At 48.0% G+C, this 25000-nt stretch overlaps 8 protein-coding genes across 8 annotated transcripts in view; 4 read left to right on the top strand and 4 right to left on the bottom strand.

The window, feature by feature from the left end:
- LOC126569585 (uncharacterized) overlaps positions 1 to 4399 on the bottom strand; it is a 5923-nt gene extending 1524 nt beyond the window's left edge. The window contains exon 1 of the mRNA XM_050226779.1: positions 3917 to 4399. Coding sequence (XP_050082736.1) covers positions 3917 to 4278 — 362 coding nt within the window. The 5' untranslated portion in view covers positions 4279 to 4399. The remainder of the gene's footprint in view (positions 1 to 3916) is intronic.
- A 4342-nt stretch (positions 4400 to 8741) lies between these two features.
- On the bottom strand, positions 8742 to 10626 carry LOC126570788 (uncharacterized). The gene is made up of 4 exons (XM_050228778.1): positions 9872 to 10626; positions 9638 to 9806; positions 9269 to 9565; positions 8742 to 9195 (listed from the first exon to the last, which is right to left on the bottom strand). The coding sequence occupies exons 1-4, from the start codon at positions 10207 to 10209 to the stop codon at positions 8797 to 8799; spliced, it is 1203 nt and encodes a 400-aa protein (XP_050084735.1). The 5' UTR covers positions 10210 to 10626; the 3' UTR covers positions 8742 to 8796.
- A 260-nt stretch (positions 10627 to 10886) lies between these two features.
- LOC126570786 (uncharacterized) lies at positions 10887 to 12822 on the bottom strand. Its single transcript, XM_050228775.1, has 3 exons — positions 11853 to 12822; positions 11256 to 11769; positions 10887 to 11174 (listed from the first exon to the last, which is right to left on the bottom strand). The coding sequence occupies exons 1-3, from the start codon at positions 12378 to 12380 to the stop codon at positions 11002 to 11004; spliced, it is 1215 nt and encodes a 404-aa protein (XP_050084732.1). The 5' UTR covers positions 12381 to 12822; the 3' UTR covers positions 10887 to 11001.
- Positions 12823 to 13428: 606 nt separating this feature from the next.
- On the top strand, positions 13429 to 15041 carry LOC126570784 (uncharacterized). Its single transcript, XM_050228773.1, has 3 exons — positions 13429 to 13855; positions 13924 to 14086; positions 14149 to 15041. The coding sequence occupies exons 1-3, from the start codon at positions 13479 to 13481 to the stop codon at positions 14830 to 14832; spliced, it is 1224 nt and encodes a 407-aa protein (XP_050084730.1). The 5' UTR covers positions 13429 to 13478; the 3' UTR covers positions 14833 to 15041.
- A 199-nt stretch (positions 15042 to 15240) lies between these two features.
- On the top strand, positions 15241 to 16829 carry LOC126570787 (uncharacterized). The gene is made up of 4 exons (XM_050228777.1): positions 15241 to 15714; positions 15776 to 15938; positions 16004 to 16508; positions 16591 to 16829. Exons 1-4 carry the CDS (start codon positions 15338 to 15340, stop codon positions 16758 to 16760), a joined length of 1215 nt encoding a protein of 404 aa, XP_050084734.1. The 5' UTR covers positions 15241 to 15337; the 3' UTR covers positions 16761 to 16829.
- A 313-nt stretch (positions 16830 to 17142) lies between these two features.
- On the top strand, positions 17143 to 18827 carry LOC126570789 (uncharacterized). Its single transcript, XM_050228779.1, has 4 exons — positions 17143 to 17600; positions 17669 to 17831; positions 17898 to 18405; positions 18484 to 18827. The coding sequence occupies exons 1-4, from the start codon at positions 17362 to 17364 to the stop codon at positions 18660 to 18662; spliced, it is 1089 nt and encodes a 362-aa protein (XP_050084736.1). The 5' UTR covers positions 17143 to 17361; the 3' UTR covers positions 18663 to 18827.
- Positions 18828 to 19887: 1060 nt separating this feature from the next.
- Positions 19888 to 21647, top strand: LOC126570785 (uncharacterized). The gene is made up of 4 exons (XM_050228774.1): positions 19888 to 20261; positions 20330 to 20492; positions 20565 to 21072; positions 21130 to 21647. The coding sequence occupies exons 1-4, from the start codon at positions 19888 to 19890 to the stop codon at positions 21303 to 21305; spliced, it is 1221 nt and encodes a 406-aa protein (XP_050084731.1). The 3' UTR covers positions 21306 to 21647.
- A 2454-nt stretch (positions 21648 to 24101) lies between these two features.
- Positions 24102 to 25000, bottom strand: part of LOC126570781 (uncharacterized) — a 1700-nt gene continuing 801 nt past the window's right edge. Inside the window, exons 2-3 of the mRNA XM_050228771.1 lie at positions 24605 to 25000; positions 24102 to 24520 (exon numbers count right to left, since the gene is read on the bottom strand). The exon at positions 24605 to 25000 is cut by the window's right edge and continues 463 nt beyond it. Coding sequence (XP_050084728.1) covers positions 24321 to 24520; positions 24605 to 25000 — 596 coding nt within the window. The 3' untranslated portion in view covers positions 24102 to 24320. The remainder of the gene's footprint in view (positions 24521 to 24604) is intronic.

Raw genomic sequence — 25000 nt, 5'->3', positions numbered from 1 at the left:
CGTAGGTGAGCGCCGAGCCACCCACGCCAGGCACTCGACGCTCACCTAGGCCCCGCGCCCCGAGATCCGTCGCGGCGGGACCCGCAACCCGAGTTTGTATAACACCATCCTCCCCCCTTTGGGATGGAATCGTCCGTCCCAAACTCTTCGTCTTGGTATGTGAGGAGGGAATTGGAGAAGGCACCAGACCCGGTCGCACGGGAGCATTGCGATCTCGATTACCCGTTGGCATCGACTCGCGGTTGCCCGTTGGCTTAGGCTGCACGCAGGCAGCGACGTCGTAGCAATCTCGATTGCCCGCTGGCAACGAGTCGCAGCTACCCGTTGGTAGCGAAGAAGTAAGGAGCTCAACTGCCCGTTAGCAGTGAGCTTTGGCTGCCCGATTGCAGCGACGTCGTAGCGATCTCGATAGCCCGATGGCAACGAGTCGCAGCTGCACGCAGGCAGCGAAGTCGTAGCGATCTCGATAGCCCGATGGCAACGAGTCGCGGCTGCACGCAGGCAGCGAAGGCGTAATGATCTCGATTGCCCGTTGGCAACGAGTCGCAGCTACCCGTTGGTAGCGATAAAGTAAGTAGCTCAACTGCTCGTTAGCAGTTAGCTTTGGCTGCCCGTTGGCAGCGATGTCGTAGCGATCTCGATAGCCCGCTGGCAACGAGTCGCGGCTGCACGCAGGCAGCGAAGTCGTAGCGATCTCGATAGCCCGATGGCAACGAGTCGCAGCTACCCGTTGGTAGCGATAAAGTAAGTAGCTCAACTGCCCGTTAGCAGTTAGCTTTGGCTGCCCGTTGGCAGCGATGTCGTAGCGATCTCGATAGCCCGATGGCAACGAGTCGCAGCTGCACGCAGGCAGCGATGTACATCCCAATGCCTGTTGAGAGGTTCTAGTCGTCAGGAACGTCAGGATCAGGAACGTCAGGAACGTCGCCGTTGGGTGCGTCAGGAACGTCATCGTCAGGAACGTCGTCGTCAGGAACGTCAAAGGTGCCATGGGTGCTTGATGGCATCGAGTTTTAACTGCCCGTTGGCAACGAAGCTGTGATAAGCTCAGCTGCCCGTTAGCAGTGAGCATTGGCTGCCCGATTGCAGCGACGTCGTAGCGATCTCGACTGCTCGTTGGCAACGAGTCGCAGCTGCACGCATGCAGCGAAGCTATGATGAGCTCGATTGCCCGATGGCAGTGAGCTTTGGCTGCCCGTTGGCAGCGCCGTCGTAGCGATCTCGATTGCCCGATGGCAACGAATCGCAGCTACCCGTTGGTAGCGAAGATGGTTACTTTTGACTGCCGCTGCGCATTAACATGCAATTCAAACGTCCGGTAGTTGTATACAGCAACTCCCCCCGTGAGGCAGCGGCACGTAGCTGGTCGCACTGGAGAGGAACTGGTGACTGGAGCAAGGCGCGCGAAGGCGCTTTAACGACAGCGTTTGTTAAGGAGCGGCGTAACCTACGCATGAGAGAGATGCACACAGACGCGGGCCACGCGGATCAATGTTGTTGGCACGAGAGGCTGGCATCGATCGCCCACGAAAGGATGCATGAGGACGCGATCCGACGCACACGAAACACCTTTATCAGCACGTGACGCTGATAATGATCGTCCAAGGGCGGTGCGTGTGCGAGCACGGACTCACTTTTGATACCACGGGAGGTGTTTGTGCGGATGCAGGGACCGGTACACCCGACGCACTCAAAGCACTGATGTCGCCACGAGAGGCGGACACCGATCGTCCACGAAGACACGTCTCGCACGAAGCACAGCTTCTACCACGCGTGTGTGGTAAGGATCGTCCACGAAGAGCAGGTTGTGCGCGTGCACCGATCGACGCACACACCGCATGGATGTCGCCACGGTAGGCTGACACCGATCGTCCACGAAGATTCGAATGTGCGCGTGCACCGGTCGGCGCACACACCGCACGGATGTCGCCACGAGCGGCGGACATCGATCGTCCACGAAGATTCGAATGTGCGCGTGCATCGGTCGGCGCACACACCGCACGGATGTCGCCACGAGCGGCGGACATCGATCGTCCACGAAGACACGTCTCGCACGAAGTAAGCGCACACTATTGACTGCGATCCACACGAGATGTGGACACAGAACGTCCACGAGAGTGCTGTGCGCGGATGCGAACCGACGCACACGAAGTACCGTTATCACCACGAGATGGTGATAAGGATCGTCCACGAAGATCTGTGCGCACACACGAGAGTTGGCACACACTAAGTGCTGCGATTCGCACGATTCACGGACGCACAAGCGCTTCGAGTACTTTCACGAGAGACCCGAGCACGCTCAAGGCCAACGAGCTAGGAAGAAAACGTCCTTTTAGCGCGATGGCGGCGATACCGCGTGGCATCTGATGCGTCCACCGCGATGGCGTCCGGCATCGCTTGAACCGTGGCGCAGGTTTCGATGATTTACCTGCGCGGCTTGCAGCTGCCTTACGCGAACGTACCCAAGGCGTGGGCGAGAGGCACCGTACTCCTCTTTTCCAAAAACGTCTGATCGCCTTCGTCGGGTGTCGTTGGCACGAAGCAACGCACCTTTTTGCAGGGGACACACGCACTTTGTGCATTGTAGCACTTACGCTTGCACACGCCTTGCACAAGGTAGCACGCACTTTTCCCTGCGTGATATCGAATCACGTCGATTCGATCACGTCGGGGTCACCAGTGGATTTGCACGAAGCCGTCAAATCGTCCGTATTTTATTCGTCACGTAAAAATGGGTTTATTAAACTAGTCGTCTCGTCGCGCACCGATACGTTTCACCGGCCGCTTGGTTCGTCCCGAACGAGGATTCAAGACTCACCTTAGCTTGCGTGCCGATACGTTTTTATCGGCCGCTTCTTTCGTCCTGTTCTCTCGTAGGTGAGCGCCGAGCCACCCACGCCAGGCACTCGACGCTCACCTAGGCCCCGCGCCCCGAGATCCGTCGCGGCGGGACCCGCAACCCGAGTTTGTGTAACACCACCATCTATCTCCGCATCGCAATAGATGTCCCCCATGGAATGGTGTAGATACTATGCATATATTAACCCGTATTTGCTTTGGCCACGTGCTTGCCCATTCAGAGAGTTTGCGCGCCAAGTGGCGATGTGTTCGTTTCGTTAAAGCACTTGCACGTTTTCCGTTTGATTCGCCGTTTCCTGGTCACTATCTGCTGCCACGGTGTCTATTTTGCTTGAATAAAACATGATGCAATTGCAATTGTAGCTGCATACTGCATTGCTGTAGTACGGTATGAAACCAACCGATTTATGATCAAATTCTTCAAAGTGTACTGAAGGATGCAATGCGAATGCTGATTAGTACACCCTAATGTGGGAATACAATGGCCAACGATAAGGCTTTTGAAGGTTTTATGGCTTGGTTGATGTTTGTGGGGGTCCTTTGAAAAGAATGAAATTATTTTAACAACCAAGATAACCGTTATCTCCATAAAATGTAACATCCACATGTGACCAGCTCTACTTGAAGCTTAAATTAAATAACGGTAAGCTTGGACGTTTTGGGAGATTGGAAGATGTTCTCTCAAAGCCCTTGAAATCACAGAAAAGTTATAACAAGTTGGGATTTGTTCACCTTTCCTATTAATCACCTGTTTCTGCCAACCATTAATTGAACATTGCCCTCATTTAAATCAAAATGTCTCACGAATCCCGAAACATGATCTGCACTTAGTGATGTGGAATAATGTGTACCGTACTATTAACTCTTCTAGCTGCTGTTCATAATTTGCGTTTCGACATCCTAGAAAACAACAGACACTCTCGCAGATAGTAGCACAATTATCTGAACGCCACGATAACGGACAACCAGTAACAATAGATGGACCACAGCGAACCAATCAGTCAGTACACGGGATCATTGCACAATAATTTGGACAACATGGTCTCCCATTGCTTACCGTGCTCCGAGCACTGTCTGGTCACCGACGGATTGCAGCAACCGGTGCATGGCCGGCACGATCTCCGTGTACATGAGGGTTTCCGTCTCGAAGACGTACCCATCGTTCAGCAGATCCTTCTTGACCCCTTCCTCCGACGGTAGCGTCTTCACGATCAGCGACACCTCTTCCGGTGCCTTGTCATGCTGCACGATCGCCCGGAAGATAACACTGGCAAAATGATCGCCCGGTTTGGTCCCCGGTACGATCCGCATTCCCGTCACCGAGAGCGCAGCGTTGCGCTCCGAATGCCGCAGCACCTTCTCGAAGAACTTCTCGTCCATCCAGCTTGGTGGATGCATTTCATCCTTGTTGAACGCCATCGTGGGCAGAAGGTGAACAGAAATTCGAAACAACCGAAAGGACGAATGCGGACAAAACACACAGCAACAACCGTTACAATGAACCGCCGGCGCTTAACTGACTACCGCGACCGACTCACAGAATCACTTTCTGGGCCAACGGTGTGTAGATCGTGTCCGCGCTCAATCAGCCTCTCCACCAGCTACCGCACATCAATCACAATCTCGAGTAACGGTGGTGGGAGGGGTGATATGACGTCGTCGGAAGCCCGAAGTGGCTGCGGCAAGTGGATGTGCGAACGCGTGTCTCTAAAGATTTGAATGACGATATGGTGTCGCGAGCGTCCGTGTGGCGGGAGGCGACACCCTGGCGCGTGGTCTCGTCTACGATAAGGCCTTTTTGATTTCTTTTTTTTTATTTGCGCTCCCTGGACCGTGCGGCGGACGGAGATATGACTGATTGGTATGTGACCGAAGCTCACTTCGGCTACAGTCGAACCTACGTGTTGCGTGTCTATGAGAACCGCCGTAACCCTTTGACATCTTCCTGAAAAAGATCGGTGGCCTTCAAATGGCTCTTCTGGGGTTGGCGGTCGGTTTGCGCTTTGGTAGAATAGAACGAACAGCATGATTAGGACGATCCTCAATTGAAACGAAGGAGCTGAGGCCGATGTGAACGAGTTAGAGAGTTCGTGATGCTACAATTTACGCTTGATGGTTTGAAGAATGCTGGAGAACAACAGCGCAGAATTAAGACACGAGAGGAAGTCTTCATAGATGAGAATTGATGGGAGCATAATAAAAGATCGGGCAAAGGTGAGGATAGGAGGCAATAGGAGATGTGTTTTGTTAAGTTGCCGAAACTTAAACATGATATTACTTTAAAGCCAATTTAGGGATTACTCTGGCCCTTGAAAAAACAATTGGTAGAGTATTAGTTTATGGCCTTGGGGAAGCAGTGTGCTGGAGTTACCTTTTTTAAAGAACCCCCCGTTGAATGTTCAATTGTATTAAATGAAGCCATTTTAAAACTGATTGAACAAATGACAAAAAAAATCATAACCCTACGACATATTACATGAAATAACGCAATGTTACAACCAAATGGCTCACCACAGGCTAGCACACGGCTCACCAGTAGCACCAGTGACTCAACGCGATTGTTACAATAGATAATTGCCATTCATAATGAGATGAGATTGCCATATGGACATCGGCGGGAACGGAAGCAGATATTAGATGAGGAGCTTCCACACTCGGTGATGGTGGTTGTAACATGCGGTTTTACCGGCCAGCCTCATTAGAAGCTGCACCAAAAGGTGGGCCCGTGTAAATGATGATCGATTTCGCAATATGACCGTTGGGTACGGCTGGTGACGAGAGAGAAAAGTTGCCAGTCACTGCCACGGCATAAAAATGCACTGAATGGCGCCCGAGTGCTTCGTATACTAATTGCAATCAGCTCGTGATTAGTAGCTCTAGCTCATGGACGACAGGATTGAAAAGTGGCACTAACAGTTTGCTTAAAGTTAACGCTCAGTGGCTGCGATCGTGACTAGCACGTACGGTGGGCGCATATCGAGCCCCCCCCCCCCCAACGAGAGATCGTGTTGGCAAAATTAGTTCTCAAAGTTGTACGGTAATGGGTTTGCGAATAGAGCTAGTAATGAGTGGAATAGAATCAAGCGATTAGCATTCCTTCCGGCGAACGCTGACCCTTCCCAATAGACGGATCAAACATCGGATCGAATCACAACCGCAGCATCATCGTCGTGGTCGCCACGACAACAAACGTCTCGGTTAACAACCAAATCATGAGTGAAGGTCAAGCGCACGGTGAGGTGAATGAACTCTCTTAGAATATAGCCGGGGTGGAGCGAGAGTGCTGCAAGGTATTTTGACAAACAATTTGATCAAAACCCAAAAAAAATCTCCGCTAAAAAGTTCCAGAACATATTCAAACTGCGGTGGATCGTTTACATGGTTGCTGCGCACATTAAATGGCGGAAAATGCTAAAGGCAACAATTTTATCAAATGGCCCACTTGATGCATTTCATGTTGAGTATCTATTGTTTGTTTTTTTTTGGTTCCAAAATTTCCAACTTAAACCCGATGATTTCAATACCCTTTCCCAATCGTTTGGTGGCCTGTATGGGGTTAATTGCATCATACGCGTCCCGAGGCAGCATTGTTGGCCGGACTGCGACATTGGCCAGCTCGAGGCGTGGTATTGGTGTGTAAAATCGGTTCCATCACTCCTCCCCGCCGGGTTCCACCACGTGCTTTTCGCGCGACAACCCAAATACAATCACGAACCGGTCGCCACCTATCTCCCCCCCAACTCGGGACCGTAGCCCATGGGTCAACAATAGTTATGCTCCCTGCCATACATCTTCCCCCGATGGGCTCGGGTTCGTATGCGTACGAGCTAAAAATACAAACAAAGCTGCGTACTCGGTGGTGATCGCACCCGGCAGGAACCGCGGAGATCGGGTGGACCAACTAACCCCATTCTTGCTTCCTTATGATGATGATGATGATGTTGATGGCCCCAATTGTGTTGTGTGTGGTAGTGTGGGGATGCTGACTTATTTTTCGTTTTTTTTGGCAAACCACGCTGATCACCACCACGCGAGCATCATTGACCGACCGACAATCGGCGGTTCTTGAGCGTGAGTTACACCGACGGAGAGCAACATCGATCGACAAGGAGTACGACGCGATTCCACCGGGATGTGTGCGTAGCGTAGCCTCCAGCCATCCGGTAGATAAAACGAGGTAGGCAAAGGGGGAAACCAGAGTCTCTTATCACCTGCCTGTCGCTTTAATCAGTGACGAGTGGGGCTGGTGTTGTACGTTTGGGCTATTTATATGGGATCGTAATGCGTGTCGTTTGGTATCGTTGCAGAGCACGGCGAATCGTTCGGTAGTGTCGCTTGGTTAGAGCGCGCTTGTTCCCTCAGCTAGTGCCACGATGGATCCGTCGGTCGTGGAGGAGAAGTATCCCTTCCTCACGAAGGAATACCTGGAGGGCATTTTGCGGCGGGAGCAGCGCGAGAATGCCATCAAGGTGGAAAGCTTCAAGGTGGTGGCCCCACTGGCCAAGGGAGAGAACTATTCGAGCGATATCTTGCGGGTGACCATCAACTACACGACGGGCAGCCACAATCACAGGTACGCGGGCACCAAGGTCTTGTGAGTCTGATAACGATAGTGAAACGAACCGAGTTCTCTAGCGAGGCCTAGTAGTGAATTGTCTTGGAAAAAATCAAAACCGTCTGTCGCACCTGCCGTTAAGCTAAGACTTTCTATTTTAGAACCCAAACCTACATCATCAAAGTGTCGTTCGGGCGCGATGAGGACAGCGATCTGCTCGATGCGTACGATGTGTTCAAGCGCGAGATTGCCGCGTACGACGTGGTCATGCCGAAGGTGGAACAACTACTTAGCTCCATCGGGTACACCAAACGGCTGGCACCGGTGTAAGTAACCCTTACCGATGTTGTCTTTTAGATTTTTGCCTTCACTAATACCTCCCTTCTTGTTTACTGCTTGCAGTGCTCATGCCATTCACTCCACTACCATTAAGCACTTTGTGTTTGAGGATCTTTCGCTGCAAGGCTACAAACCGGTGGATCGTGCGGCAGGCCTGAGCTTCCCGCAGCTTCAGATGGTGCTGGAGAAGGTGGCGAAATTTCATGCCGCCACCGCCGTCCTGTACACGATCGATGAGGAAAGCATGGCGTCGCATCATTATCGCAACATCAGTGAGGATGTGCCGCACTTTTATCCGCTCTTCCAGAACAGTGTGGTGGCTTGTGGGGAGCAGGCAAGCACCTGGCCCACCACGAGGGGACGGATCGCGGAGAAGCTGTTGGCGCTGGAGCGCACGATCATCGCCAAGGGTTGCCAGGTGTATACGCGGAACGAGCGGGATTGGTTTAGCGTGCTGAACCATGGTGATCTGTGGGTGAACAACGTGATGTACAAGGTGGATCCGCGTACCGGGAAACCGCTGGACGTGTTGCTGGTGGATTATGCGACAGGATTTTTCGGATCGCCGGCAATCGATCTGAGCTATCTGCTGTTCACATCTGCCGCCAACGATGTGACGGTTGATGATTTCGATTTACTGCTACAGCACTACCACGCCGAGCTGGTGGACACACTGACGAAGCTAAAGTACGGCAAACGGATACCGACGCTACTGGACATCCAGATCGAGATGCTGCGGAAGGGTCACAATGGTGTTATGTTTTCGACGTTTCTGATACCGTTGCGCCTGCTGGAGGATACGGCCAATGCGGATCTTGGGGGATTGTTGGGCCGATCGGAGGAAGCGGTCGCATTCCGGCAACGGCTCTTCTCGCATCCCAGGTATCAGGATCGTATGGAGTATTTGCTGAATTTTTACGATCGTAAAGGCTACCTAGACTGAACTGGAACAGAACGGTATTAAACAGAATGCATAAAATGCTACAGCTGAACGATCTGTTTAGGGATTTATTTCGCACTGAATGCTGTCCCCTCTGTCCCCGTCATCCCAGGAAGCCCAGGTGGAGGAAGCGTGGCAGTAGTGGTTCGAGAAGAGTCCGATATTCCTCTCGGTTGTACAGCTTGCGTCTGTAAGCATGGGCATCGGCTTCATTGCCGTACACGTTGATGGCTTGATCGTAGTCAGCGAAGAGGAAGGGCAAGAAGCAAACGGCTATTAACACCTCCAGAAAGCCAGCGCGGACCAGATCACAGTTCAGGTTGAGAAGCGACGGTGTTTTACCGACGAATCCTGCCCTGCTCAGCGTTTCCGTAAACTCCTGGTGGTAAATCTGCACCAGCTCCTGACGGTGCTCTTCGCGTGCCTCGCGATCGCAAACCAGATAGAGGAAGTAGAGCAAATCCACAGCCGGCGTTGTCCAACAGCTGAGCTGATAGTCGAACTGAAAGAAGATGAGATGTAATGAGGAGTAAATTCTTAGTCTCATCGCGGTGACTCGTTCAAACGAAACGTACGAATAGCACATCGGCGAGCCCGTTCTGGTCGGCCGTTTGCTTGAATGCCATGTTATTGTAGTGGAAATCTCCATGGTTCAGCACTTGGAAGGAGAAATCATCCGCCGCGGAGTAGATTTTTAATCCACGCTCAAGAAACGTTGCCTGAAGCTGCCGGAACCGGTCCGCGTAGTTCGTGTAGCCTTCCCAGGACGATAGTTGCTCGGTAAAAACGCCAAAATTTTCCATCATAAATTTGACCCCATCGGATGGTTTTGCCTTGAACAGGCCATTGCTCAGCTTATCAGATAATTTGCTCTGCCAATGGAATGGAACGAGAGCAAGATTAGATAGATCACAGTGCCACTCGCCACCTCGCCATTGACGTACCGTACTGGAGTTGCTCATGCTATAGGAGACGGCATGGAACTGGGCCAACTTCTTCAGCACCACCGTGGAGCTATCGAAATTCAGCAACGTTTTCCCGAACACAAACTGCCGGTGGGTCAAATCTTCCAGTAGCATGTGTTGTACGGGTTCGTTCGAGGTGAAAATCAATCTAGATTGAGCGATTGCAATGTATTACTTTTAATTGCACGACGTTCGGTTGGTTTCATGGCTTACTCAGGACCAAACTTAGTATCGCTTAAAACGGATTCCATCTTCCCGAGCACATCGCGGTACACACTTAGCTCGGTTTCGAACGAAGACTCATCGGTAATGCTGTTCACCTTCGAGGCCAAGAGTTTCACGATCAAACTCACAGTTTCCACCTTCTTCCGGCTTTGGTAGCTCACACAGGCCCGGTAAATGGTGCTGGCGTACTGCTGACTGGCGTCCCCATGCAGTGCCAGGTGCACATCGGTCACCTTCAACTCGCGATCTTTCGTTTGGTAGATGAGCGCTTTCTCGAAATGCTGATTGGTTAGCCACTTGGTAGGATCCTTATGGGAAAGCTGCATCTCGATCAGTTGTTCAGGGGATCGGAGTTAGCACAGTAAAACAGGACCTAATCTTATTACTCTAAGAAATGGAGAAGAAATGGTAGAAAGCATCGAACCTGGGACCCCATTTATCTATCGCGGCAAATGGCTCGTTATCAAAGCTTATTGTTCAATGGTACATAACGTGTCACATGCACAATAATGCAGTGTAAAGTTAGGGGAACGCCGATAGCGTATTTACAACTCCTAGGGTAACGTGGTGTACCCTAAAGCAGTTACGAGGATCCGATGGTTGGGGAAGGCTAAACCGGCGTCTGCTCTACGATTGGGCACACCTCTATCACTCTGGAGGCACGTTGGCATGATCATCACGTGCATATGTCTCGTGTTTTTGCTCGATTAGATTCCGGGCTTCCGGGGGAAAGAGTAGACTGAATTGTTTTTTGTAATGGTTCAGCTCGGTGCACATGAGCTACTAAAATACAATTGAAGTGTTGACTCAAATCAATCGTATCATTACATAACACTAACAAACGGGCCAGGTGCTCCTCCAAGTTTGGAACTAACTGTGTACGATGATGATCATAAATTATGAACTGGGCTGATTGTGGCGAGTCGACCTACGACAATGTCAACCACCGATCACGTGAAATGATATCTTGAGGCTTAACACAATCACCCGATTACACGTTACCTTGTACGTTTCGTACGTTCACTCTCGAGGTGTAAAGATATTTATTTTTTATTATTCTTATGCTCCGACACCAATCGCACGAACATCATAATGGTAACGCAACATATTGCACCTGCTTACTCTAGAGTGCCTTTATGAAGAAACCCGGGCAGCAGTTCCTTCGCGATGGCTATATACTCTTCGTTCTCGAGTCCTGGATTGCCAATCTGGCCCGTAGCCAGCTGTTCCGGTGGGATTTTCGTAAAATCGACGTACCGGAACGGCAGGAAACAGGTGAGGTGAAGCAAATCTGTATGGTTTTGAAGCAGAAGAAGAAGAAGAAGATAATGTCAGTATTGGCCAATCGATCGGTTACTAATTTACTCCTCACCGAGATACGAATTTCGCAGCAGTTCCGTCTGCAGATCCACCATAGTGGGAATGCTGCCAAGATATCCGATGGCTTTCAGTGCCGCAGTAAACTCTTTGTGATAGAAAGCGATAAGATCATCCTTGTGATTTGCTTTCACCTTGTGCGGCACGATAATGTTGAGCAGGTAGTACAGATCGATCGCTGGCGAGGACCAGCAGCTAGCCTGGAAGTCCAGAAATCGCGAATCGACAATCGCACCCTCATCGTTGAACTGATGCAGAAGGTTTTTCGGGTGAAAGTCTCCATGGTTCAGCACGTTATACGTCCGTCCCGGTGTTTCGCAACAGTAGATGTTGTGCAGCCGCTCGTGATAATCCTCGATAGTGCGCTCGAGTGGATCCGCAATGTGTTCGAAACCTTTCCACGTGCGCAGTGCCTTGACGAACGCCTTCAGGTTGTTGGAAAACATCCACTCTACCACCGGATCCTTCCGTTTGAAAGCATCGGTTTGGAAGCTCCCGAAATCCGTTTTCTGAAAGGAATATACGAACGTTAATTTCAATTTCAACTTCTGTACCAACTGGCGCCATCAGCAATGGTCAGCTATTTACTCACATTTTTACTAAGATAATACGAGGCTGCATGGAACCGGGCTATGGCGATGGTGATGGGTTTTGCTTCTTCGTAGCTTTCGATCAAATCGTGCCCCTTCCAACCGTCCGGTGCCAGATCCTCCAGCACGATCACTCGATTCGGTTTATCGGTGCTATGTAGACACCGTGGCAAGAGAATGGATCGCTCGCCGTCGTCCAGCACACGCTTAATTTTCGGCAAATACTCACCGTACATTTTAAGCTCCGTTCGGAAGAGCTCTTTGTGTAGTGATCCCTCCGAGATGACACCCTTTTCCGGCAGCGTTTTCACGACCAGCTTGATCTGTTTGTCCGGTTTAATGCTCGACACATAATCGACCGTAACGCGGAACGGTTGGCTAGCGAGGTATTCGCCCGGTTGTCCAATCGGTGTGATCTCAACATCGCTTACGGTCAGATCGGGATCGTGTTCGGATTTACGCAAAATGCTTTCGAAGTACGACGAGTTCATCCACTCAGGTGGTGTAATTGGGCTCGCGGTTTGTGCCATGGTTGTGTCACTGAAGGAGTTGTATGCTGTAGCTTCCTCTTAAACGGTTCACCATCGACAAACGATGACTTCTCAAAAATCAATTTTCTTTTATAGGCACGCGGTGTGTACTTGTCGGCGTTTGGGCTGGGTTGGTAATGGTTCGTTCTTTCGGGAGATTACTATATCGCAGGCAAAGGTGTTACAAAACGGTGCTAAAGGTGTGCGTGATGGGGGAACGCTCGTTATACATTAATGACGTCAGCTAGCCCGAGTTGCAAGAGGGGCGATTCCGATAGCCAAAACTCACCATCAGCGGCTCCCCAAGCAGGGGGTTGACAAACCCGGGAGATGGGTCAAAAGCAAAGGGAAGAGGGAAGCCTTTACCTTTACCATATTTGGCTTGTACCTGGGTTTTGGGTGGGGAGATGGATGCGAATAGGTGATTCATGGGGTGTGTTTACCGTATAGAGACGCTTCCAGGAGCGGATGTAGCATAAGATAATATTTTATTTATCAACAAAATAGCCCAACCACCTTTCGTTTGTCGGTGTACCGGATTGTAATAACGCCTTGTTTGGATACAATAAATCGATTTCAACACGTTTGCTGCTCGATTATAGGGAGTTTTATGCGTGAGAAAAAGTCAAATAATCCTTGAGTACGGAAAAGCTATCCATATAAGGCACTAAAATTCAAATACCTGTTACATAAGTTGGTAATCAGAAAAACGGTTCAGCATAATTATCACAAAATAATTTATTTTATTCACATATTTAGCTAGCAGAAATAGTAAATAAACTAATATAAAAATGTCAAAAACACCTTTCCTTGCTTTTGCAGTAGTTTCATTTCAATGCCTAACAAACTAGCAATCCATTTGCGATTCCATTGATGACTATCTACGAGGCAACATTTTCTGCGCACTGATACCCCCTTGGAAGATGATAAAGGATCGATTCCTACGAAAACAGTGACGACCACTATCTTTCTGTGTCTCTCATTTCATCGTGCTCTCGTTGAGCCTATAAATATGAGCGTGCTCAAGATGCTTACCGTACTACAGTGTGTGATTGCGTTTTGCGCTCTGTTCGTCTGGCGCCACTCGGGAAAACTCCGATGGAATACTCCAAAGACGAACGAACGGTGCCGGAGTGGTTGAACGATGCGTTTTTCCTGGACGTAATCCGCGAATATACGCGCAACGATCGCGCTCAACTTTGTCACGGCTGTAAACTGCGACCGGGGACGAAACCGGGGGAACATTTTGCCAGCGTTATGTACCGAACGACTATACATTATCGTACCGGTGGTAACCGTGGCAGGGAAGCATCACTGGATGTGATCATGAAGATCAAACCGTTTCAGGGTGGATTGAAAAAGGAAATGCTCGAAGATAGCGACGTGTTTGTGAAGGAAATGTACGTGTACAGTAAGGTGTTACCGGAAATGGCGAGAAGATTGGGTGCGATCGGTGAGACGCTCAACTTTCCAAGGTAACGAAAGGGATGCGCGGTGAATGAAGAATTTTGTGAGGTTCTAGAATGCTTCCTATCACGGACAGGCTCATCTACGCTTCCGTCAAACCACACACCATACTCATTCTGGAGGATGTGACTGGAAAGGGTTGGCGCACCGGACAGTACATAACAACATTCGAGGAGGTGATACCATCGGTCAAAGCTATCGCCAAATTTCATGCCGCTTCGGTAGTGATTGAGCGGGATGTAAGTAGCGATCACCGATCGTTCCTTTTCTTTTTTTTCATTGCGGTTCGTTTCCTGCGCAGGATCCTACTTTTAGCGTGGAAAATCAATGTAACATTGCCAATCAGCTGCGCGCTCTCGACGAGATGACTAAGAAAAGTATCGATAATTTGCTTGAAGTGATGCGCGGCCACCCGGAGTTTGCTTCGTTGATTAAACCGGTTGAAAAGCTGAAAACAACACTGCTCGAGACGCTGATCGAGAGCTACAGTCCTTCGGCCAACTGTTTAAACGTAGTTGTTCATGGAGATTTTCATTCAAAAAATTTATTGCATCAGTTCAGCGCAGACGGCCGATTGCTCGATACGATGCTGATAGACTATCAGATCTGTAGCTGGACAACGCCGGCAGTGGATGTGCATTACCTGCTGGACACCATCGTCGATCAATCGCTCAAGGAGACACACCGTGATAAGATAGTCTGTCTGTACTACGAGGAGTTTTGCCGGTTGCTGGTTCGCTTAGGTTACATCGGCCATATACCGGGGCTGATAGAATTGCAAATAGAGCTTTTGCGTAAGGGAGCGCAGGAGTTGTTTCACTATATAACGCTCTATCCTTTTCGATTCATCGATCGCGCAAAAATTAACTTTGAGGAGCTGCTGTCTGGAAAGGCTAGCAATCCAGCCGCGCATAGCGAGACCTACAGGCGTGTAATGAAGACGGTGCTGCTACGGTTTCTCCAGCAAGGTGTGATGACATCTTAGCCAAACGCTGCACATACATGTGAAACCAATATTGACCGTTACACGGTACGGCTCCAATGTGATTGGCTAAATTCTTATCAGAAAGGGTTGTAGCTAATGCGGGTGTTTAAAGAAAAGAAGGAAAATTTGGAAACAAAAATCCAAACGAGAAATGTTTTCCAATTCATTTGAGCAACGAAGCTTTATAAAATAAAATTCAAATTATGTAACACGTTTTCGTACATTAAAAAAATCATTTTCGACCTTGACATTGACATATTATGCTCTCGTAGCAGAGCATCCCTTATACATTCGACTCACGCGCTCATGAATTCGCGCTCACAAATACTTCAAACCAAGGTGTTGCGCGTGAGTAGCGAGTCTGCATCGTTGGCCAGTCAAATAAAGCAAGTCACTTGCCTGGTGGTGGTTTTAATACCGGTACCAGATCTCTCCCCTCTAGCAGTCTGTTCTGAAATTGATTCAGCATCATTATATACGGCTCGAGGAATTTAATTTAGTAGCAATGGAGTACAATCAAGATGAACTTGTTGCCCCTAGTTGGCTGGACGACGCTTTTTTTCTGAATATTTTAAGAAAGTTTGAGAACGATAGTGCAATTGAGCTGAGAGCTAACTGTGTGCTTCGACCTGGTACGAAGGCAGGAGATCATTTCGCTAGTGTGATGTACCGTACGCAGGTTCAATACCAGATGGCCAACGGTGTGGAAAAGTCGATCGATCTAATCATGAAGATTAAGCCAGCACTAGAAGGATTGAAGAAGGAGCTGCTTGATAGCGACGACGATGATTTCTTTGGTAAGGAAATGCGCATGTACGGAACCATTCTGCCCCAGATGGCTCAACTTTTAGCGGGCATTGGCGAGGATTATGAGTATCCCAGGTAATGCTAATGGAGACGTCGATGGGGAAATGTGTTCGAAACGACTAACATGATCGTACAGGTTAGTGTATGCTTGCAAGGAACCGCATACAATCATCGTACTGGAGGATATAAGTGCTGGTGGCTGGACCATGAAGGGATTGGTGAAATCCTATGAGGAGCTCCAACCAACGATCCGCAATATTGCGAAATTTCATGCCGCTTCGGTTGCTATCGAGCAGATGGTAAGATGGAGCAAATAATGCACCTCTTTGAACGATTATTTAACGAACGATAATACCGTCTCTAGAACTCGTCATTCAAATCAGCGTTCAAATGTACAATATTGGAGACATTTCGCACGATGCAGCAAATGACGGATGCGTGCTTTATTTCGTTCATTCACTTCGTGCGAGATACTTTAAATTTGCCGGACTTTGTAGAACCGTTGCAACGCTTCCAGCAACAGCTTTATGATCGACTAGCATCAGTTTACGAACCATCATCATCGTGCACCGGCGTTCTCATTCATGGAGACTTTCATTTCAAGAATCTTCTTCACCAGCAGCGAGCCGACAGGATAGTGGACACCGTTTTTGTGGACTACCAGATGTGCTGCTGGTCGTCGCCGGTGGTAGATTTGTTCTATCTTATCTATCTGATACCGGAGCAAACGGTCAAAGATACTCACCGGGACGAGATTGTGCACTACTATCATCAAACATTAAGCGACATGCTGGCGCGGTTGAATTGTGCTGACCGCATCCCCCGATTGATTGACCTTCAAGTGGAGCTGCTGCGAGCCGGATCGCTGGGTGAGTTTGTGCGAGTCTCAAACACTCTTCTAACATCTTAAATTTAAAGAAGGCTTTTTAACAATCATTTTAACCATTGCAGAGCTCTTCCATTATATTGTGTTTTCCGCGTTTCGCTACATCGATATGTCTACTGTGGATCCTGAACAATTTTTCTTAGGTCGAATAAAAAATCCAGCTTTCGAGAAGTTGGAATTCCAGCAAACTGTCAGGAAAGAGCTGCCACGGTTCAAATATCAGGGCATACTTTGAAAAATATGAAACATTAATTGTTATGCTCATTGGTTCTTAAGATAATAAACTCAGAGTTCTCAACATTAATGCTACCCTTTCGTGTCTAACTAAAGTATTCTCCAACAAAGGTAATAATTGCTACCGGTCAACATATGATAAAATGACACAGACACAAAACAAAACGCTTATCATTTGTTGTACCACACACGCGCGGTGGAGTGAGTCTAGCAAACGTGTTGGAGTGATTGTTTTTTCTTTTTCATAGCGTTGATAAGCGGAGTGGGCGCTTGATTCTAGATGCTAGTAAGAAACACTTTGTCATGCCGATTCATCTACACATTTAAGCTAACCGGTTGAAGAGGAATGGCAAAATCGGTTCGAAGGTCAATATCAGCAGCGGCGTGCTCAGTACTCAAGCGAAACGCCTCGTGAGCAGACGTGTCTGATAAAGAACATCCTCAGTTTAAAATTTTGAGCAGCGATGGCAGTGTACAATCATGACGAGCTGGTGGCCCCGGATTGGCTGAATCAAAGCTTTTTCCTTCAAGTTGTGCGAGAATTGGATAATGATCCTTAGATCGAGCTGACCAGCGAGTGTGTTTTGCGTCCCGGGACGAAAATGGGTGATCATTACGCAAGTGTGATGTTCCGCACTACCGTTACCTACCGTTCGAAGAAGGATCCTGCGGAAAAATCGATCAATTTGATTATGAAAACGAAACCGGAAGCGGAAGGAATGAAGAAGGACCTGCTGGAAGATGATCAACTGTTCAGCATTGAGATCCGTATGTACCAGAAGGTGTTGCCGGAAATGGCGAGGCTGTTGCAGGGTATCGGCGAGGAGTATAAGTACCCGAGGTTTGATGGATTCAATTATTGGATGTTGTAGTTGTGTTTGCTTGCTAAACTACTTCTTCGGTCCTTAGGTACATCTATGGTTCATTGAAACCACTAACGATTCTCATACTTGAAGATATCAGCAGCCAGGGCTGGGTGATGGATGAACTGATTCAAACGTACGACGATATGAAACCGATCGTTAAAGCTATTGCAATGTTTCATGCTGCCTCGGTGGTAATCGAGAGTAACGTAAGTGTTGACATTAAGGCCATAAGTAGATTATCTTATTACAGCTTCAAATATTGCATTTTATAGGATCCTACATTTGCAGAAGAGAACAATTTTTCCTTGGCTGAAGTAATGCTGGGATTCAAACCATTGATCAATAAGGGCTTTGATGATTTGATGTATCTTACGAAGACGTACCCGGAGTTTGCGCATTTTGCAACCCCGCTAGAGAACTTTAAGCGCAATCTTTCAAACTTTCTCATTCCCCTTTACAAACCATCTACCACGATTCAGAACGTTTTGATTCACGGTGATTTCCAGTACAAAAATATGCTTCACCAGATTGATGAGAATCGCCGGCATACCGATACAATGCTGATTGATTATCAGGCATGCAACTGGGCAACGCCGGCAGTCGATTTATTCAATCTGCTCGACATAATAGCCGATCAACCGGTGAAGGACAATCATCGGGACGAACTGCTAATGCTCTATCATCAACACTTCAGCGATCTGTTGAAACGGTTGGGGTTTGTCGGTAAAATACCGACACTTCTGGATCTGCAGCTCGAGCTTTTGCGCTGTGAAGGATTTGGTAAGTTATTCTCGTTTCATTGCAACTAACTGTTAAATTCTGTGGACCTTCAAAACTGTACGTCTTTTCTGATTCCAGAGATGTTTCATTACGCAATCTTTACGACATTTCGCTACATCGGACCAGGTCCGTTGGATTTGGATGCTATGTTGAGGGGTGAGATCAATAACCCTGCTCTGGACGACCCAGAGTTCAGGAAACTTATGCTCAAAGAGCTGACTCGATTCTTGCATCACGGAATTTTGAATCAAGAATGAGAAGCCCGAAAGTTTCAGGAACATGAGCAGCCCGTTTTGATATTTTAGAATAAATCTATGTTTTAATCAATCGTGGGCTCTTATGTAATGTTTGAAAACATGATGTAACAAATCATAACATAACATCCATTCTCAATAAAATGTTATTTCGAGATGCCAAAGGGATCAGCATATTGCTCGTAATAAATCGATTTTTTCCGAAACATAGCCACTGCTGCTTGATAATGTTATTTTAAGGGAGACTTAGGCTAATTCGGGTCCTACAAAGGCTTATTTTGCAATGTTTTTAAAAGAAACCATCGAAAATATTTTTTTCTAGTAAATGTCATATTAAACTACAACTTTTCAAGAATATTTGGGTGTAGTTTGTGGAAGATCTATGAAAAAATCCATCCATGGCATCAAATTTAGTAAGGCGTGTCTTCGAAAACTATTTCCGGTGCCCATTATAATAGCGTTCTGGATCTTTTAAAATACATAAATTGATAATCATTTGGTAGATTATAATTAATAATTTTCCAATTTTTCAATTTTTAGCAGCCTTTGGTAGTTGAAAATGTGAGCACATGATGGTTCCGGATAGGTCAATGTTCAAACCGGGTTCGTCGCTTAAGTCTTCAGAGGCAAGTCTTTTGATTCGAACAGAAAACGCTGCCCATCGTAGCTACGTGATGGCTCATCAGAAAAATACAAATTAATATTCTTTTAATAGATTATAAGTGTATCTAGGTAGTCCCGTAGAGTTTTTGTTGGATTTGCTATTTTTCGATTTTTGACAGATTTTTGAAGTTGAAAAAGTGATGCTTTTTACGATTTTGCAAAAAAAAACAATTTTTCATAATTGTTTAAAAAAGCATCGACGCCCCCAGGTCCCTCTTAAGTAACAATTCAACTGAAGCCCATTTACGCTGTGCTCTGATAGCATTGGAACTGTGATAAGCATATCTCAGATGAATTCGCCGCATCTCACCCTTCCAGTGGTCACCGGCCTCGTCGTTGGGCCATTCTCTGTGGTAATTTATGAAAGCGAAGTGAAACAATCAGGCGATAATACAACACAGCGCACTCACACATGGTAAAAATAACGTCATAAATAAATAAATAGGAAAAAAAGATTCAGGCGCGTGCCTACGACTGGCTCACTGGTGAACTGGAAGTGCAGTTTTGCCGCGAGAGTTAGCGAGAACAGTTGGCTTAGCAAGTGCTCCATTCCCACGTTTCCACGATGGCTTTCAATCAAGATGAACTCGTATCTCCGGCCTGGTTGGATGATGCGTTCTTTCTCAAGGTAGTGCGTGAAATGCACAATGATGCATCGATTGAGTTGACCAACGAGTGTGTGCTACGTCCCGGCACTAAAGCCGGTGATCATTTCGCCAGTGTGATGTACCGTACTACCGTCACCTATCGTTCAAAGAATGATCAAGCGGAAAAATCCATCAATTTGATCATGAAAACGAAACCGGAAGCGGAAGGGCTGAAGAAGGAGCTGCTGGAAGATGATGGACTGTTTATGATCGAGATTAAGGTGTACAGTAAAGTGCTGCCAGAAATTGCGAGGCTGTTGAAAGAGATCGGCGAGGAGTATAAGTACCCAAGGTAGGACAGCAGATTGTGGTGGTTGTGTTGTATGGCTGTTGATGATATATCATCCGTTGAATCTGTAGGTTTATTTACGGTGCCTTAAAGCCACATACGATCTTCATATTAGAAGACATCAGCTACCAGGGATGGGTGATGGATGATTTCATTAAAACGTTTGACGATATGAAACCGATCGTGAAGAATATTGCAATGTTTCATGCCGCTTCGGTCATGATAGAAAGCAGCGTAAGTAGTGGTGTAGCAACTTCTAAAAAAAACCCATCTGCCATTTATGCTGATCGTGATTCTATCCTCCAGGATCCGCACTTTGCCAGCGAGTTTGGATTTTCAGTGGCTGACAAGTTTATGGCCTTTGATGGGATGGTTACGAAAGGTTTCGGTGATTTGAAACATTTGAGCAAAACGGACTCAGCGTTTGCTCATTTTGAGAAACCGCTAGATAGCTTCCAGAAATCACTTCACGATGACTATGTGGCTATTTTTAACCCTCCGAAGACGGTTCAACGCGTACTGATTCACGGAGACTTCCACAGCAAGAACATGCTGCACCAAGTGGACGAGAGTGGCCGACACACGGATACGATACTGATTGATTACCAGATCTGCAACTGGACCACACCGGCCATCGATCTTTACTATCTGCTCGACATGATACCGGAGCAAGACGTTAAGGACAACCATCGCGAAGAGCTGATCTGTTTATACCATCAACAGTTTAGTGATCTGTTGAAGCGATTGGGCTTTCTAGGGAAAATACCGACACTATTGGATTTGCAGCTTGAACTCCTTCGTTGCAGTGGTCTAGGTAAAGTGTTGTCTCCTTTCATGTTCCTTCAGCATTAACACATGTTTTATTTTACAGAGCTGTTTCACTACGCGGTGTTTTCTTCATTCCGTTACATGGATGTCACCAAGATGGACATTGAGGCACTGCTCACAGGGCAGGCGGACAATCCCGCATTGAACAATCCGAAGTTTAAAAGCATGATCCATAGAGAGCTAACCCGATTCCTGCACCAGGGAGTCTTGGTCGCATGACCGGTCGTAAAAAGAGGGAACTGTGCAAAGCCGAAGGTTGATGCTGATAAAAAATAAAACCCCCACTGGAATATCGCTCCAGATAGTAATTATTGCTGTGCCACGCTTCGGCGAGTGCTATCTGCTAGACACCTTCTACTGCCTGCTCGCGTCCAAATCTATTGTTTTCTGATTGTTAAAATGGCACTTAAGAGGGTCGCGTGGCCTTTCTATGGCCGCCAAAAAAGGGGGAGGGCATACGTCATAACCGATTAGATTGATCATTTTTGCCATCTCATGATACGAAAAAAAAGGATGGAACCAATGGCTCGGCAGGGTTAATTGATAAACGAGTTCTTTCGGCAAAGGCCAGCCGGGTGCCACGCGCCTCTTATAAGTAATTCGATTATTTTAACTTGATCATTTAGTTTTTATTTTATTTTTTCTTTAAATAATTGAAAATGCATTTTCAAACACAGCCTGGTTGACGACTTTTCGAATCAGTGCACTTTGAATAATGAATAACATAATGAATTTTTGAATATCCATTTATGTAGTTAAAAAAGGTTAGTCAAATATTCCTCATCGTATCTCAAGTGCGCTATTTCCAAAAGCTCTTTGTTTTGTTTTAATCTGGCTTTTGGTTACACATCAACATCGTTTTTCCGAAAAATCGTTTTATTATTGTTTTAGAAGTTTTTTTTAAGAATAAATAACTAATTGGAAAACAAACTATACTGGGTGAAACAAATTAACCAAATTTAGGCCAAAAAGTAGTGAAAGGTAAAAGTAGATTTGCTAAATTAATATAAAGAAAACGTATAAACCCAGCATTAGCCCGGGAATTTTCGTTCATTAACGTTGAAGCATGAGTAGTATGCAAGCACGCATCGTCACGCAGTCCCGTTCGCTTGGATTCGGTGGTGGCGTTATCATCGATATGGGATGGCGAGCATCGCGTTCGTGGTATGAGTAGAGTTGAACCCGGTTCCGTACTGTGGGTGTAGATGTGCAACGGCACGCAACTCGGTCCGGTTGGCCCGAACGCACATGAACCGCAATCCGTGTTCAGTCTTTCGATACCGCGAGCGATTGTCGGGCACTACGTATCCGTAACGTGCACTCGTTTTGCGTTCCCACAGCAGCACATCAGCACATCAGCACAGACCAGTATGGAGGAACCCGCGGTACCGACGATGAACTGGATCAACGAGGAGTACTTTGGGCGCGTCCTGGAGACTTATCTGCACGCGGATGTGATCGTGGCCCGCTACGAGCTGTCGGAAGGGTGCCCAGGAGGACAAAACTTTATGAGTGCGATCGTGCGAGCCACCGTGCATTACGCACTGGCCAGTGCCACCACGGAACCGGCCACCGTTTCGCTCATTCTCAAGACGAAGCTCCAGAATGCCGAGCTGGCCGACGGTGCCGATCGGTTGAATGTGTTCGGTATCGAGAAGAGTGTTTATGGGCCAGTGATGAAGGCGATCCGGGAGCTGCTGACCAGCTACGGTGATTGTACCGTGTTCGCCCCGAGACTGATCTACGAAGACGAACACGCTCTCGTGCTAGAGGATATGGCGGTGAAGGGCTATCGGCAACCGGACCGGAAGGCACGCCTCGATCAGGCCCACATGAACGTGGTGGTGCGCAAGCTAGCCAAGTTCCATGCTGCAACGGCCGTACTAGGGCGGAAGGTAAGCGAGGGCGTGAGAGAATGGCAGCGCGGTCAATTAACGCCTTCAATTGGATGCTTTAATTACAGAACCGTGAGCTGTTCAAAACGCTGGAGAACAGTGCATTTGCCAGCGACCAGAATCCGATCCATTTGTTTTACGCGAACGCCATCGAGCAATGCATCGAGCAGACGGTCCGTGTGCCGACGCTCAATCCCTACACCGAGTACCTTCGATCGTTCCTCGGAACAGCCATCGAGCGGGAAGCGAAGAGTTACGAGCGAGACGAACCAGGGTTCAACGTGCTGAACCACGGTGACATGTGGTTGAACAACTTGCTGTGGAAGTACGACGATCAAGGGGTGGTGAATGATGTGATCATGGTAAGAATCGTGGACATCGCCTAGTGCTACGATTGATCTGAAATCAACACGATTGCTGGTCCCGAAACAGGTCGACTTCCAGGAGAGTTTCTACGGATCGCTCGGGTTCGATTTAAACCATCTGCTGTACACATCGGCCAACAGTGCCCTCCAGCGGAACGGTTTCGATGAGCTGGTGCAACACTACACCGGTCAGCTGCGGGATGCACTGAAGCACTTTAAATACGATGGTCCACTGCCGGATGTGGAACGTGTGAGGGCGGAGATGGACGCTAAACGAGATCACGGTAAGGCCGGGACGGCAATTAGCACACCACCAGCTCGAGTGACAACGGAATTGCTTCTCTTTCTAGCACTCATCGTCACGACCTGCATCATTCCACCGCTGATCGTGGAAGACACGGCGTTGGCCACACCGGAAAACATGCTCGACGATTCACCCGAAGCGATCCAGGCACGCCAGACCGTCTTTAGCAATCCGCAGTTTATCGAAATTTTGGAAATTTTGCTACCCGGCCTGTGCCAAAGCTAGCATAATTCCGTCCGATGTGGCTTGATGTGTTCGACGATCGATGAGTCATGATATGCAGTATTTTGGAAGCCCAGTTCGACTGTTTGCCCGTTCCACGATTAATTTCTATTCTGTTTGAGACAAATAAAGGAAAGTAGGTTACGAGATGCACCGTTTTTGTACACACAATGATGCGAACATACAAAGACGCTGGTTCGGATGGCACAAAAGCGCTTATCAGCTCGTGTCGTTTTTGGTTACACGGTCTTATCAAAATCTTCCGTAACCCCCTGGCTAAGTTTCGGGTGCGATGCGAGTTTGTCATCGTTAATCACTAGAGCGCCCTCACCGTGCGATGTTCGAAAAATTTGCTGACTCAGCCAATGATTCGACCGGCAAGACTCACCCTGTTAATCGGAGTTCCAGTGATATGGAGCGTACGTTATATTTCACACAAACAGGAACACTAGTACAGCTCATCCAGCAACCCTTTCCGATCGAACTGGGGCAGCAGTCCACGCAGAATGGCTCCATACTTAACATTCGAAACGACGGTTCGCTTGTAGCGTTTCGCGCGGTCGTCATCACCCATCAATGCTTCGAAATCGGCATTCTCCGTGTTCTCGTTCATCTGCACTGGAAGCGTAATGAAGGAAGCGTAAACGGCTGCCGATAGACAGAGCAAATTAGCATCCACTTTTAGCGGCCAGAAGGTCACAAACTATCGCCATAATGCTAGTGCTACCATACCGTGAAATAGTTTGCGAAGCGTCTGCTGCTGGAACTGATAGAGCGTCGGTAGCTTCCGTTGACACTGCAGCCGGCGTGCACAATCAACGAGCTCTCCGTGGTAAAACTGCAACATCTCGTCGAAGCACGTCTGGCGGATGTTGCCGCGTGCCGAAGTGTAGAACAGGTAGCAAAAGTCAATCATCGGCGTACCGTAGCAGCAGTACTGGAAGTCCAGCATCACCGCATCAACGGGCGTACCGCTCGAGTCGTACTTGAACAGCAGATTGTTAACCCACAGATCGCCATGCACGAACACACAAAGATCATCACTGTGCGGATCGTTATCAAACACTCGCAGACAGTACTCCACAAAGTTTGGGCGCATGTTCTGTAGCTTCCGGTGGTACTGCTGCC

This window comes from Anopheles aquasalis, chromosome 2, assembly GCF_943734665.1.
Source record: "Anopheles aquasalis chromosome 2, idAnoAquaMG_Q_19, whole genome shotgun sequence".
In the NCBI taxonomy this organism is placed as follows: domain Eukaryota; kingdom Metazoa; phylum Arthropoda; class Insecta; order Diptera; family Culicidae; genus Anopheles; species Anopheles aquasalis.
The sequence above is the reverse complement of the archived record's forward strand: the minus strand, read 5'-3'. Positions and strand labels throughout refer to the sequence as shown.

What these genes read in the sequence shown, in the direction of transcription:
- LOC126570784 (XM_050228773.1), top strand. Translation starts at nt 13,479, where the DNA reads ATGGAATACTCCAAAGACGAACGAACGGTGCCGGAGTGGTTGAACGAT. An exon ending in GAGACGCTCAACTTTCCAAG is followed by an intron (nt 13,856 to 13,923) that starts GTAACGAAAGGG and finishes TATCACGGACAG; the next exon opens with GCTCATCTACGCTTCCGTCA. An exon ending in CGGTAGTGATTGAGCGGGAT is followed by an intron (nt 14,087 to 14,148) that starts GTAAGTAGCGAT and finishes TTTCCTGCGCAG; the next exon opens with GATCCTACTTTTAGCGTGGA.
- LOC126570787 (XM_050228777.1), top strand. Translation starts at nt 15,338, where the DNA reads ATGGAGTACAATCAAGATGAACTTGTTGCCCCTAGTTGGCTGGACGAC. An exon ending in CGGTTGCTATCGAGCAGATG is followed by an intron (nt 15,939 to 16,003) that starts GTAAGATGGAGC and finishes TACCGTCTCTAG; the next exon opens with AACTCGTCATTCAAATCAGC. An exon ending in GCTGCGAGCCGGATCGCTGG is followed by an intron (nt 16,509 to 16,590) that starts GTGAGTTTGTGC and finishes TAACCATTGCAG; the next exon opens with AGCTCTTCCATTATATTGTG.
- LOC126570789 (XM_050228779.1), top strand. Translation starts at nt 17,362, where the DNA reads ATGGGTGATCATTACGCAAGTGTGATGTTCCGCACTACCGTTACCTAC. An exon ending in CGGTGGTAATCGAGAGTAAC is followed by an intron (nt 17,832 to 17,897) that starts GTAAGTGTTGAC and finishes TGCATTTTATAG; the next exon opens with GATCCTACATTTGCAGAAGA. An exon ending in TTTGCGCTGTGAAGGATTTG is followed by an intron (nt 18,406 to 18,483) that starts GTAAGTTATTCT and finishes TTCTGATTCCAG; the next exon opens with AGATGTTTCATTACGCAATC.
- LOC126570786 (XM_050228775.1), bottom strand. Translation starts at nt 12,380, where the DNA reads ATGGCACAAACCGCGAGCCCAATTACACCACCTGAGTGGATGAACTCG. An exon ending in CGTATTATCTTAGTAAAAAT is followed by an intron (nt 11,770 to 11,852) that starts GTGAGTAAATAG and finishes TATTCCTTTCAG; the next exon opens with AAAACGGATTTCGGGAGCTT. An exon ending in GCTGCGAAATTCGTATCTCG is followed by an intron (nt 11,175 to 11,255) that starts GTGAGGAGTAAA and finishes AAAACCATACAG; the next exon opens with ATTTGCTTCACCTCACCTGT.
- LOC126570788 (XM_050228778.1), bottom strand. Translation starts at nt 10,209, where the DNA reads ATGCAGCTTTCCCATAAGGATCCTACCAAGTGGCTAACCAATCAGCAT. An exon ending in GCATGAGCAACTCCAGTACG is followed by an intron (nt 9,566 to 9,637) that starts GTACGTCAATGG and finishes TTCCATTGGCAG; the next exon opens with AGCAAATTATCTGATAAGCT. An exon ending in GGCTCGCCGATGTGCTATTC is followed by an intron (nt 9,196 to 9,268) that starts GTACGTTTCGTT and finishes ATCTTCTTTCAG; the next exon opens with TTCGACTATCAGCTCAGCTG.
- LOC126570785 (XM_050228774.1), top strand. Translation starts at nt 19,888, where the DNA reads ATGGCTTTCAATCAAGATGAACTCGTATCTCCGGCCTGGTTGGATGAT. An exon ending in GAGGAGTATAAGTACCCAAG is followed by an intron (nt 20,262 to 20,329) that starts GTAGGACAGCAG and finishes TTGAATCTGTAG; the next exon opens with GTTTATTTACGGTGCCTTAA. An exon ending in CGGTCATGATAGAAAGCAGC is followed by an intron (nt 20,493 to 20,564) that starts GTAAGTAGTGGT and finishes TCTATCCTCCAG; the next exon opens with GATCCGCACTTTGCCAGCGA.